We start from the raw sequence: 12,754 nt of genomic DNA, 5'->3' as shown, positions 1-12,754 counted from the left end.
TGAAGTGGTACTTTTCAAGTTAATGTTGACCTTTTACCTTTATTAATAATGTATAATATATTTACCATTTATTATATATCAGTCAATACTAAACATGTAATATTTCCTTAATCATTTCATCACAGCAGTGCAATGAATTATGACAATATTTTACTTAATTTATTTACATAAATATAACTTCTAACTTTTTAAAAAATGTAGTAACAGTTACTTGGTAAATTCATGACTGGAATAGTGGTGGTAAGTACATTTTACTTAATACTGACCAGTAAATTGTACCTAATATTGCAGCAGTAAAATGTACTTCAAAAGTGCTAGACCAAATTGTTATGAGGATTTCTTTTCTTCTAGTAAGTCTTACAAGTCATTTTTTTCAGTGTTTGGTCTAACATAAATTATCAGAAGACCAAATGAACTTCATTGCACTGTTAGCATGCTAGTTGTTGTTAGATGGCACAACTCAGCTCTGGTTTCTGAAAGTTGTGAAAAGCTTTTATAAACTCATCTTGGTGAATAATAAAAATGTTCTGAATGCACAAGTGACGTGAGGAAGAACTTTGGACCAATGCAAACTGTTTACAATGATCTAGTTCTGTTTTTCACGTTTTTACAGGGTCTATACTATAAGTGTATATTTCTGTAGTACTTTGCGTATTTCCTGTGTATTCTGAGCTGTTGTTTTGTTGTGTTGTTGTAGAAACACGAGGGCCAGCTGAGCGTGATCCAGCTGATGGACATGCTGACCGGAGTGGCCTCAGGGATGAAGTACCTGACCGAGATGGGCTTCGTACACAAGAGGCTCGCCGCACACAAGGTGAGGAAGAGGAGGAGGAAGAGGAGGAGGAGGAGAAGGAGGAGAAAAAAAGAGGAGAGGAAGAGGAAGAAGGGAAGAGAGCAAGAGAAAGAAAGGGGGACTAAAGGGAAGGGAGTGGGGAAGGGAGAGATGGTGGAAGAAGAAATAGAGAGACAATGCAGGGGGAGTGGGGAGGGAGAGAAGGAAAGGAGGGATGGAGGAGTAGAGTAGAAAGGAAGAGTGAGAAAGAGAAAAAGTGAGTGGAAAAGTGATAGAGAGTGGGGGAGAGAATGAAAGAGAAGGGAGGCGATGGGCACATAATATGGGGAGAGAGAAGAGAGAGAGACAAAAGGGGAAAAGAGTGGGGGAGAGATAGAAAGAGAGGGATGGAGGAGAGGCTGAGTATGAAGAGATAAAGAGAGAGGAGGAAAGCGGAGATTGTTGATGTGATGCAAAGAGAGGGAGAGAGAGAAACAAAGGGGAGATGGAGGATTTAATTAAGAGAAAGAGAATGGAGGGGTTATAGAAGGACAGAGGTGATGGAGAGAGGGAGCGATGGAGGAGTGCAGTGACTGATGGGAGCGCACGCAGCACACTTTGACAAATGGAGCCACAGCGAAAGTCTGAGAGGGACTGAAAAGCAAAGTCAAGACCTGAGCCCCAACAGAGCTGAGAGAGCGCACAGGGACTCGAGTCAGGTTTCTTTTTTGTGTTTATTTGACCTTTTTTAGTTTACTTACTTTGAGTTATTTTTGTATTATTTTATTTGTCTGTTTTGTTTTTTTTTTTTTTTTTGTTTTTGTTGTTGTTTATTTTTACATTTTTAGCTTGCATTTTTTTATTTGCATTTATTTATTTTTCTATTATTTTATTTATTAAATTTTTTTAAATGTTTAGTTTATTTTGCTTTTTATTTTTATTTATTTTTATTTTTTTAGTATTACTTTTTTTATTTTTATTTATTAATTTTTTGTTTATTTTACACATTTGCATTCGTTAACATGTTATATATTTGTATTTATTTATTTATTTTTATTTCTGTATTTATTTAAATCAGACAGTCTTACTCCACATGACATCCTGGTAATAAGCTGGAAATAGGTAAAACTAAAAAATAAAAAAAATGTGTGTGTGGACTGGCCCTGTGTATTATATGCATGTACACATAGATACGTGCACGCGGTGATCTGAAAGGTCAAATTATGAGCGTGTGCAAGAGATTCAGATGCCCTCCCCTGGAGAGCAAAAGGAGCGAGGGAGGGACACGAGGACACAGATTAGCTTGAAACACATCAGATACAGATCAGGCGCTGTTATTCTGCCAATAAAAGTCCACACGAAACATCCAACCTCTGCCTACCTGTGTGAGTGCACGGGGCTGGGTCAGGGCGGGCACAGACATTATTGTGTTCTTATCAAAGAGCAGCTCTCATGTGCAAGAGCTGCCCATTACACAAAAAATTATACAAAAAATGTAGGGAATATTTAAGGTTCGGGTCAGGTTCAGACAGTCGGCTTCGTGTCGTCCACAGACTCGGGCCACTCTGATGCTCGGAGCATAAAGACTAAAGTAAAAGTGTTAAAGTTGCATTTAGTCCCAGTGCTTCATTAAACCAAAAAAGCTCCTGTGCTCCATCCGAGGGAAGAGTTTTTCTCTCAGGTCGGGTCATTATTTCGTCCTCTGTGTTGGTCACAGTCTGTGTTCTGTAGAAGTCTGTGGTCGCAGACTGCTGGAGACCCTGCGCTGCACCGGGAACATGGACGCGCTCGTGCATGAGGTTCAAATGTATAATATTGTGGAGAATAATGAGTGGAATAAACAGCCCTTCTCTGTGTTTTGGCGAACCGAACACTTAAATGCACAAATCTGAAGGTCATTCTTTTATATACGTGGATTTTCTGATCAAACTCTTCCTCAAACTGTCTTCACTTCTAACTTCTCTCCACGAGTGTCGCTTTTTCCCCGTGTCTCCAGACTTTGCGTAGAGCTTACAGGAGGTCCCGAGTTGGCGTAGAGTTAAGCAAAGTGCCACGCTTTAGTTGAGGTTCATAAATACCGCAGTTGGTGTAGAGAGCACGTACGCAAGGATTTGTGAGTAAGAGAGCTTTATAAATGAGGCCCCTGGTCTGTAACTTTGTCTAGTTTGGATTCCATGAAGACAGAACGGTTTACAGTTGTCACTATATTGCAGTTCACCTTTCGCGGTCACGCTGTTTTGAGGATTTTTTGTGTAATTTTTATTTTATTTTTATTTTTTACAGCATATGAGTGCATATTGCGTTCCTCCCCCGCGTCCTGATTGGTTAACGGATTATAGTCCATTGTCAATCAGTCTTCTTCGTGCCGTGTCTCCTGTTCAGTACAGAATGTGTTCCGCTTGACAAATTTACATAAATGTTGGATCCCTAGCAGTGTGCTTCTGAAGTGCAGCGTGCAGTGTGCTTACCGTGAGGTGCGGAGCTCTCCGTCGGTCCTTTCTCCTGTGGTGTTTCAGTCCTAGTCCGGTCCTGGGGCCTCATTTATAAAGCTTGCTTACGCACAAATCCTTGTGTACGAGCTCTCTACGCCAATCACAGTATTTATGAAACAAGTGTGGCAATTTGCTTAACTCTACTCCAACTCGGGACCTCCTGTAAGCACTACGCAAAGTCTGGAGACACGGGGAAAAAGCAACACTCGTGGAGAGGAGCTCAGAAGTGAACAGAGTTTGATGAAGTGTTTTTTCAGGAACTTAACAGAAAATCCACGTATATAAAAGAATAACCTTCAGATTTGCCCTGTGCAGGACTCTGCGCTGTAGGGCTCCATTACAGAATAAATTATTATTTACATAAAGAAGAAGGAAAATAACAAAAGCAGCAATAAGTTTTAAGAAGGTTGTAAAAAGGGTTAACTGTCCTGTGTGAGAAAAGTGTATAAAATGTGTGCTGAGGGGTTTTACAGACTTAAAACAGATAAAATCATTGTAAAATATAAAGTTGACTACTTCGCGGATTTTGCCTATGACGGGTTATTTTTAGAACGTAACCCATGCGATAAATGAGGACCACTGTAATGCCATACTGTGAGACATTCCAGACCAAACAATAACATCTCCAGACAAGCAACTGTGTAGCTTTTCCAGCAGAAAAGTTACACAGTGCACCTTTAAGTAAACACAATCTACTCATGTGTATGTTGTGCACAGTGGGCTGACAGAAACAATAGAGACAGATTTTCAGATTTGTCTTCTCAGCTGTTCTGTGTGTGTGTGTGTGTTTTTTTTTTTTTTTTTCATAAACACATTTGTTGTTCTGCCTCTCAAACATCTGTCCATTTAAAAACACAAAGAAAAACAGGATTCCACATGTTTTTTTCTGTCACTCCCGCAGTTTCATATTTTCAGAACAACAGTCTCCCTCTGTTCTGCTGACACAATACTACGACTGCAATTCAAGACAAAGTGAACTTAGCTTAGGTCCTGATGTAGTCCTGGTTTAGTCCCTGATGTAGTCCTGGTTTGTATTTTTTCTATTGACCTGGTTTAGAACTGGTTTTGTCTCGATTTAGTCCTTGTTTAGTCCTGGTTTCGTCCTGTTTCATCCTCGTTCCTTTCTGTTTTTGTTCTGGTTTAGTCCTGGATTAGTCCTGGTGTAGTTTTAGTTTAGTCCTGGTTCACTCCTGGTTTAGTCCTGGTTTAGTCCTGGTTTAGTCCTGGTTTAGTCATGGTTTAGTCCTGGTTTTGTCCTGGTTTCATACTGGTTTAATCCTGGTTTTGTCCTGGTTTAGTCCGGGTTTAGTCCTGGTTTAGCACTGATTTAATCCTGGTTTAGTCCTGGTTTAGCACTGGTTTTGTCCTGTTATAGTCCTGATTTATTCCTGCCTTAGTCCTGGTTTGTAGTTCTTCTATTGACCTGGTTTGATTTCGCACTGGTTTAGTCATGACTCGGACTGGAATGTTCCAAAGTGCGATACTTAACATGTCGATATCCAAGTCAAGGAAAGTAACAGGTTAGATCTGTGGAGAGGCCACACCCCTCCCAGTAAGAATGCCTCTTTAAATAATAAACAGGCATCTGGTTTAATCTTTGTATGTTGTGTGTTTTCAGGTGCTGGTGAATTCTAACCTGTGCTGTAAAGTGTCCGGGTTCAGGCCCCTGCAGGAGGACAAGATCGAGGCCGTCTACACCACACTGGTATGGGCCACCCCACTGTCCACGGTTACTATGGAAACCTGCGAGCTTTGGTAACACAGCATATATTCCCCTGATTTTCCCACAGCATGGGGGTAAGAGTGTGGTGCTGTGGTCTGCTCCGGAGGCCATCCAGTATCACCGCTTCTCCTCGGCCTCCGACGTCTGGAGCTTCGGGATCGTCATGTGGGAGGTGATGTCCTACGGAGAGAGGCCCTACTGGGACATGGGCCACCAGGACGTGAGTGTGATAATACACTTTTATAATGGGGTTTATAATCACGTTTTTAATGGGGATTAAACAAATTATAAGGGATTATAAGGGTTTGGGTCAGTCTCATGTGGGATGTCATGTCCAACGGAGAGAGTTCATACTGTACCGTACGCATGTATAGTAACATATTTATAATGGGGTTTATTATGGGGTTTGTAATGTAGTTTATAAGGGTTTGGGTCAGTCTCACATGGGATGTCGTGTCCTACGGAGAGAGGCCGAACTGTACTCTACACATGTATAATAACTAGGGATGGGCATGATTAGTCGATTAATCGATAATTGATCATTAAGAATTTCATCGATTATGTTAATTTTAATCGACAAACCGAATGTAGGTTGCTGGGCGTAGCGTGACCAAACAGGTCCGTACATGTGTCTCTCTGCATCAGAAGGAGCGAGACACAAACAGTTGGTCAGCCTGCAACATGCTGAAACACAAATGTGTATTTAACGATGACTTTTACAAGAAATTCCATGCTTTCCATTGTGTTCGGGACAAGTGTGAGTCCATGTGCACAGTGTACAAAGCAGGAACATATGGTTCGGTGTCCAGTGGGAAACATTTTTCCCAGGTGAGAGTAGCGCAAAGTCGATGACGAGTCCCCACCTCCCTCCCCCCGTACGGTGTCCTGGTTTTGACAAACGCAAATCTGGTCACACTAACCTGTATTCACCTGAGTCATGTCTTTTAATCCAACAGAAGTTGAACCGCATCAGCGACACAAGAGCTGGAGTTTTATCTTCGCTTAGTTTATGCAAATTAGTGATGCGGTTTTTAAATTTTGTTTCTGTGAGAGTTGCGCAAAACTGAATTAAACACATTCTAATGTCAAACGGGCTGATGTGACTCTAGAGTGGTTACGGTTTATATGTCGTAAAATTGAATTTATTTATGCTGATTAGTGCAGATAGTAATAATAATGATGATCATTTTAATATAAAAACGTTAATGATTATTCGATAAACGATCGTTAATTCTTCTGATGATCGATTAAGAAAATTTCATCGAATGCCCATCCCTAATAATAACATATTTATAATGGGGTTTATAATGGGGTTTGTAATGTAGATTATTAGGGTTTTGGTCAGTCTCATGTGGAAAGTGATGTCCTGCATAGAGAGGCCCTACTGTCGCATGGGGCACCGGCACGTGAGTCTGTTGGAATGAGATTTATAATGGGGTTTATAATGAAGCTTATAATGGGAATTATAACGGTTTGGGTTAGCCTCATGTGGGTTGTTGTGCCCTATGAAGAGAGGCCGTACTGTGACATGGAGCACCAGAATGTGAGTCTGTTATTACATATGTTTATTATGGGGTTTATAATGGCGTTTACAATGGAGTTTAGAAAGGGTTTATTATGGAGTTTATAATGTGGTTTGTAATGGGAATTAGAATGGGGATTATAAGGGTGTGGGTCAGTCTCATGTGGGAGGTGATGTCCTGCATAGAGAGGCCCTACTGGTACATTTGGCACCAGCACATGAGTCTGTTAATACATATGTTTATAGTGGAGTTTTCAATGGGGTTTAGAAAGGGTTTATCATGGGGTTTATGATGTGGTTTGAAATGGGAATTTTAATGGGGATTATAAGGGTGTGGGTCAGTCTCATGTGGGAGGTGATGTCCTAATAGAAGAGGTCCTATTGGGACATGGGCCACCAGAACATGAGGGTAATAACGTATCCATAATGGAGTTTATAATGAATTTATTATGGGGTTTGTAAAAATATGGTTATAATGAGATTTCTAATGGGATTTGTAATAAGAATTATAATGAGAATTAGTATGGTTTGGGCCAGTCTCATGTAGGAGGTGATGTCCTACAAAGAGAGGTCCTACTGGGACATGGGGCACAGGACTTGACTCTGATAACACATGTGTAATAACATATTTATAATGGGGTCTGTAATATAGTTTCAAAGGGTTTGGGTTATTCTCATGTGGGAGGTGATGTCCTACAAAGAGAGGTCCTACTGGGACATAGGACACCAGGACATGAGTCTGTTAAAACATGCTTATAATGAGATTTATAATGGGGTTTGTAATGGGGATTATAATGAGGATTGTAAAGGTTTGGGTCAGTCTCATGTGGAAGGTGATGTCCTACAAAGAAGAGGTCCTACTATTACATGGGGCACCAGGATGTGACTCTGATAACTAGGGATGGGCATGATTAATCAATTAATCGATAATTGATCATTAAGAATTTCATTGATTACGTTAATTTTAATCGACAAACAGTTAGTTCAGCCTTATCGTCATGTGGGAGGTTATGTCCTATGGAGAAAGACCCCACTAGGACATGAGACACCAGAACATGGGTCTAATAACATGTGTCGTTATAATGGGATTTATAATAGTTGAGTTCTAATGGGACTATAACTGAATTTAGAATCTGATGGTGTCGTAGTTTCAGATGGAGGGCTGGACCATTATAACTCTATGGGAGACTCACTGTTAATGGAAGAAATCTCCAGCAGTGGCAGAGTTGTTAACAATTTGGTGCCATAAAATGTAGTTCCCATCACTGCTCCCGGCAAAGATCCAAATGTGTGTACGCCTTTCGTCTTTTGGATAAATGCACTTATACATATGCACTTATGTTGCCGTATATAACTGAAATGACCATCTGGCTCTGCTCTCTCCTCTTTCAGACTAAATTTACTTTACTCTTAATCCCTCGCTCTCTCCCTCCGTCTGTATTCTCTCTATAAGTCTTCCTCCTCTCCTTCACCTCCCTGTGTCACACTTTATCCACTCACACTCTGGATCTTATTAAACGAAGAAGCCGGGAATACACAGCCTCTATGAAATGATTCTCTCTCTTTTCTCCCTCTCTTTTCCTTCCTTACTCTCTCTGTCTCCTTTCACTTTCTCTCCCTCTCTCCTTCCCCTTTCTCCCTCTCTCCATCTCTCTTTTTCTCGTTCATTTAACCCCACCTTCTCTTTTCTCTCCCCTCGCTTTCCTCTCTCTCTTCCATCTCTATCTCCTTCTCTGTTTCTCCCTCTTTCCCCCTTTCTCCTCTCTAAGTAATCATTTTAACGTCCCTCTCCCTCCCTCTTCCCCTTTTTCCTCTCCCTCTTTCTCTTTTCTCTATGTCATGTTTTTAATTTCTCTTCTTTCCTCCTGCCTCTCTCTCTCTCCCTCTTTAAGTTGCCTTTTGATCCCTCTCCTTCTTTCCTCTCAGCCCCCCACCTCCCTCTCTCTCTCTCTCTCTCTCTCTCTCTCTCTCTCTCTCTCTCTCTCTCTCTCTTTCTCCTCTCTAAGTTGTCATTTTAACCCTCTATCTCTTTCCTCTCATTCTCCTCTCTCTCTTTCCCTCTTTCTCCTCGCTAAAATGTCTTTTAACCCTCCTCTCTTTTCTCTCTCTCTCTCTCTCTCTCTCTCTCTCTCTCTCTTTCTCCTCTCTAAGTTGTCATTTAACCCTCCATCTCTTTCCTCATTCTTCTCGCTCTCTCCTCTCTAAGTTGTTTTAACCCTCCCTTTTCTATCATTCTCCCCTCTCTCTCTCTCCCTCCCTCTCTCTTTCTCTTTCCCTCTTTCTCCCCTCTCAGTTGTCTTCTCTCTCTCCCTCTCTTTTCTCTCACTCTCTCTCTCTCCTCTCTCTTTTCTTTTTAAACCCCCTCTCTTTGGGGAGGATAGAGACAGAGGGGAGAGAGAGGAATGAGAAGGAGAGAGAAACTCTCTCTATCCTCTCTAAGTTTTTCTTTTTCATCTCCGTCCCTATCTCTTTCTCTCTCTCTATCTATCTGTCTCTCTTTCTCTCTCTCTCCTTTCTAAGTCTTCTTTTAAACTTTTTAACCTCCCTCTCTTTCCCCACCCTTTCCTCCCTCTCTCCCTCCCTCTCTCCTGTCCTTCTCCCTCTCCTGTCCTTCTCCCTCTCTCTCTCCTCTCTAACTCTTCTTTTTAAGCCCACTCTCTTTCCTTGCCCTCTCCTCTCTCCCTCCCTCTCTCCTCTCTTCTTTAAGTCTTCCTTTCACCCCGCCTCCTCTCCCTCTCTCCTCCTTCTCCCTCTCTTTCTCTCTTCTCTAAGTCTTCTTTTTAACCCCCCTCTCCTCTCTTTCTCCCTCTTCCTCTCCTCCGTAAGTCTTCTTTTAAAGTGGCTCCTCAGCTCCGTGTCTGATCCGGTTACGTTCATAGGGACACGTTGACCCCGTTGGAGGAAGAGCCGCCGTCCTCGTCCTCGTCCTCTTCCTCAACAAATAACAAAATAAAAATACAAAATACAAGTTTTCAAAATGGTGAAGGAAAAATGCACTTTCTCTGAACCCGGTGTAAAAGGTTTGTGTCATTTGTGTCGTTCGGAGAGAACGTCTGAAAAGGACCTGCACCAAAACCAAAACCAAAACCTCTCATTACCCAGTCACAGACCAAGAATGGACAGAGAACAGACAGAAGGAGAGAGAGAGAGAAAAAGAGGGGGTGATGGGAGGATAGAGACAGAAGAGAAGAGAAGGAGAGAGAAACAGAGAGGACGGAGGAGAGAGAGGAGAGATAGAAGAGAGGAGAAAGAGAAAAACAGAGGGGAGCGGGGAGAAAAGGAGAAAGAGAGGAGAGAAAGAGGGATGATGGGAAGATAGAGACAGAGGAGAGAGATAAGACAGAAGGAGAGACAGAGAAAAATGAGACAAGGAGAGAGAGAGAGAACAGACAAGGAGGAGGAGGAGAAAGGAGAGAGAGAGAAAAACAGAGGGGAGTGGGGAGAAAAGGACAAAGAGCAGAGAGAAAGAGGGCATGATGGGAAGAAATAGAACAGAAGGGAGAGAGCTGGAGAGAAGGAGAGAGAGAGAAACAGAAGGAGAGAGAAGAGAGAGAGAATAGAGAAATGAGAGGAGGACAGAGAGGAGAGAGAAAAAACAGAGGGGAGCGGGGAGAAAAGGAGAGCGAGAGAGGAGAAAGAGGGGATGATGGGAAGAATAGAAGAATAGAAACAGAAGGGAGAGAGCTGGGGCAGAAGGAGAAAGAGAGAGAGTAGAGGAGGAGAGAAGGAGAGAGATACAGAGAAGGGGGGAGAGAGGAAAAACAGAGAGGAGGGGGGAGAAAAGGAGAGCGAGAGGAAAGAAAGGGGATGATGGGAAGAATAGAGACAGAGGGAGAGAGAGAGGGGGAGAGAAGGAGAGAGAGAACAGAGGAGGAGAGAAGGAGAGAGGAGATTTAAAAAAGAGAGGAGAGAGAGAAAAACAGAGGAGAGTGGGGAAAAAAGGAGAGAGAGGAGAGAAAGAGGGGATGTGGAAAGAATAGAGACAGAAGGGAGAGATGAGACAGAAGGAGAGACAGAAAAAACGAGATAAGGAGAGAGAGAACAGACGAGGAGGAGAGAAGGAGAGAGAAACAGAGGAGGGGAGAGAGGAGATAGAAAAAAAGAGGAGAGAGAGAAAAACAGAGGGGAGCGGGGAGAAAAGGAGAGAGAGAGGAATGAAAGGGGATGACTGGAAGAATAGAGACAGAGGGGAGAGAGAAAAACCAAGAGGAGGAGGAGAGAAAGAGGGAGAGAGAGAGAGAGAAGAAACAGAGGAGGAGGAGAGAAGGAGAGAGAGAAGAGAAAGAGAGAGGGGTGATAGAGAGAATAGAGACAGAGGGGACAGAAGGAGAAAGGGAAAACCTGAGAGGGAGAGGGGAGAGAGAAAGGAGATAAAGAGAGGAGAGAGAAAAACAGATTAGAGCGGGGAGAAAGAGAGAGGACAGAGGGGATGATGTCAGAATAAAGACAGAGGAGAGAAAGAGAGAGGAGAGAGAAAGGAGAGTGGGAAAACCAAAGAGGAGAGAAGAGGTTATGATGGGGAGAATAGAGACAGAGGAGAGAGAGAGGAGAGAAAAGGAGGGGGGAGAGAGAGAACTGAGAGTGGGGTGAGAAGGAGAGAGAGAGGAGAGGGAATGAAAGAGGACAAAAAGAGGGGATAATGGGAAGAGAAGCAAAGAGAGAGGGAAGAAAGAGGGAGGGGATGATGGGGAAAATGGAGAGAGGGAGAGAAACGGGAGAGAGAAAGAAAAATGAGGAGAAGAGGAGAGATGAGGGAGAGATGAGAGAGGGGAGAGAAAGAGGAGGGGGAGGAAAGACAGGGAGAGCAGAAGAGAGAGAAGAGGAAGAGAGAGGAGAGAAGAAAAGATGGGGAGAGGGAGGGAGGAAGAGAGAGAAAGAAAAGAGGCTAGAAATTGGTGAGGGCATAAAGAGAGAAGAGAGAAAGGAGAGGTGGTGAGAAAGGACAAAGACAGGAGAGAGAGATGAGACACAAGGAGAAGAGAAAGAGAGAAGAAGGCTAGAGAGAATGGGGGGTGGATGGATAGTGTTTTGTGTTGTCTCCTGTGTCCTTGGAGAAAAGTGGTTTTAAAAAGTGCACTTTGTTCAAATGGGAAAAACAGGTCGTGTCAGGCTTTTGTGGCTCCGTGGAACTTTTAATGCCCATTACAGTGTCCGATGTTTCATTCACTAAACCATGATAAATGCAACATAAGAGAAGCAAAAGCAGTCAAATGTCTGGTCACGGTTCACTGGAAACTGAGGAAAAAGGAGCTCGATTTTCCACATTTTTGTTTCAGACACAAACTAAAGAAGTGGCCTGAAGGAGCGTGACGTCACCTACAGCGTCAAGAGAAGCTATTAAAACAGCAAATTATAGTAATAACAATAGAAGAGAGAACAACAGACTGTTAACGTCACATATGAACAGTTCTTCAGATAAACTATAACATAAACAAAAGAACAGAACAAGTTTAACAAACTCTCCATCTCACTCCAAATCACTAAATCCATTCAATTCTTCATCCTCGGTGTCACTTCTGAACAACTCCACGACCTCTGGAGGTAAACAGAGCGTCACTTCCTCTTCTGTGTCGCTGTCGTCAGACTCAGCATCAGTTCCAGTTAGAATTATTCTGGTCTTTCTGAATCCCGACAGGATGGTTTCGGTGTCATTGAAGTTCAGACTTTGTCCATCCATCCAGTGACTTGGTGCATCCTCCCGGTTACCGTGAAGCTGTGTTCTTCATCCCCGCTTTCCCCAGTCCCTCACAAGTTTCTCGCTCACTCCAAACTTTCTTTCTGCTGCTGTTTACCATTTTCGTGCTCCACACGTTCCTTTCAATGGACGTCGCTGCCGCTGCCCCACAAAACACCACGGCCAAAAACCTCATCTTTCTACTTCAGAATCTCCTCCTTGAAACAAGTTGTTCATGTTCTGGCTCCGGTACGAGAGGAACTTTAAAATCTCCAGGTGCTCGATGCTGCGTCCATGTTTGGACAACTTCTGTAAACACAGAGCACGCTCGTTGTGTGTGATGTCATCGTGTCTCCAGTGTCACATGTGGGACACTTTCGGGCCGTTTAATATTCACACTGAAGTCACATACAAGTCACATTTAATTGGAAATGTGAACGGCTTCGCAAAAACATCGGATTTCACAAAAAGGTAGGAATTGAGCGTTAAGCCCTGCAGTCTGAATGTAGATTTATAGTCTGAAAAATACGGTAATTCCTAATGAAAATGATTATTTGGAATTAATCTTCAT

The 12,754-nt window shown here is 42.7% G+C and overlaps 1 protein-coding gene across 1 annotated transcript in view; it reads left to right on the top strand.

Annotated features, from left to right (window-relative positions):
- The window catches only part of LOC110157791 (ephrin type-A receptor 7-like), a 358,749-nt gene that overhangs the window by 332,787 nt on the left and 13,208 nt on the right, over positions 1-12,754 (top strand). Inside the window, exons 13-15 of the mRNA XM_055157155.1 lie at positions 698-814; positions 4,883-4,969; positions 5,055-5,207. Coding sequence (XP_055013130.1) covers positions 698-814; positions 4,883-4,969; positions 5,055-5,207 — 357 coding nt within the window. The remainder of the gene's footprint in view (positions 1-697; positions 815-4,882; positions 4,970-5,054; positions 5,208-12,754) is intronic.

This window comes from Boleophthalmus pectinirostris, unplaced genomic scaffold (genome assembly GCF_026225935.1).
Source record: "Boleophthalmus pectinirostris isolate CB_2022bp ecotype Guang Dong unplaced genomic scaffold, ASM2622593v1 HiC_scaffold_21, whole genome shotgun sequence".
NCBI classification, from domain to species: domain Eukaryota; kingdom Metazoa; phylum Chordata; class Actinopteri; order Gobiiformes; family Gobiidae; genus Boleophthalmus; species Boleophthalmus pectinirostris.
The sequence above is the reverse complement of the archived record's forward strand: the minus strand, read 5'-3'. Positions and strand labels throughout refer to the sequence as shown.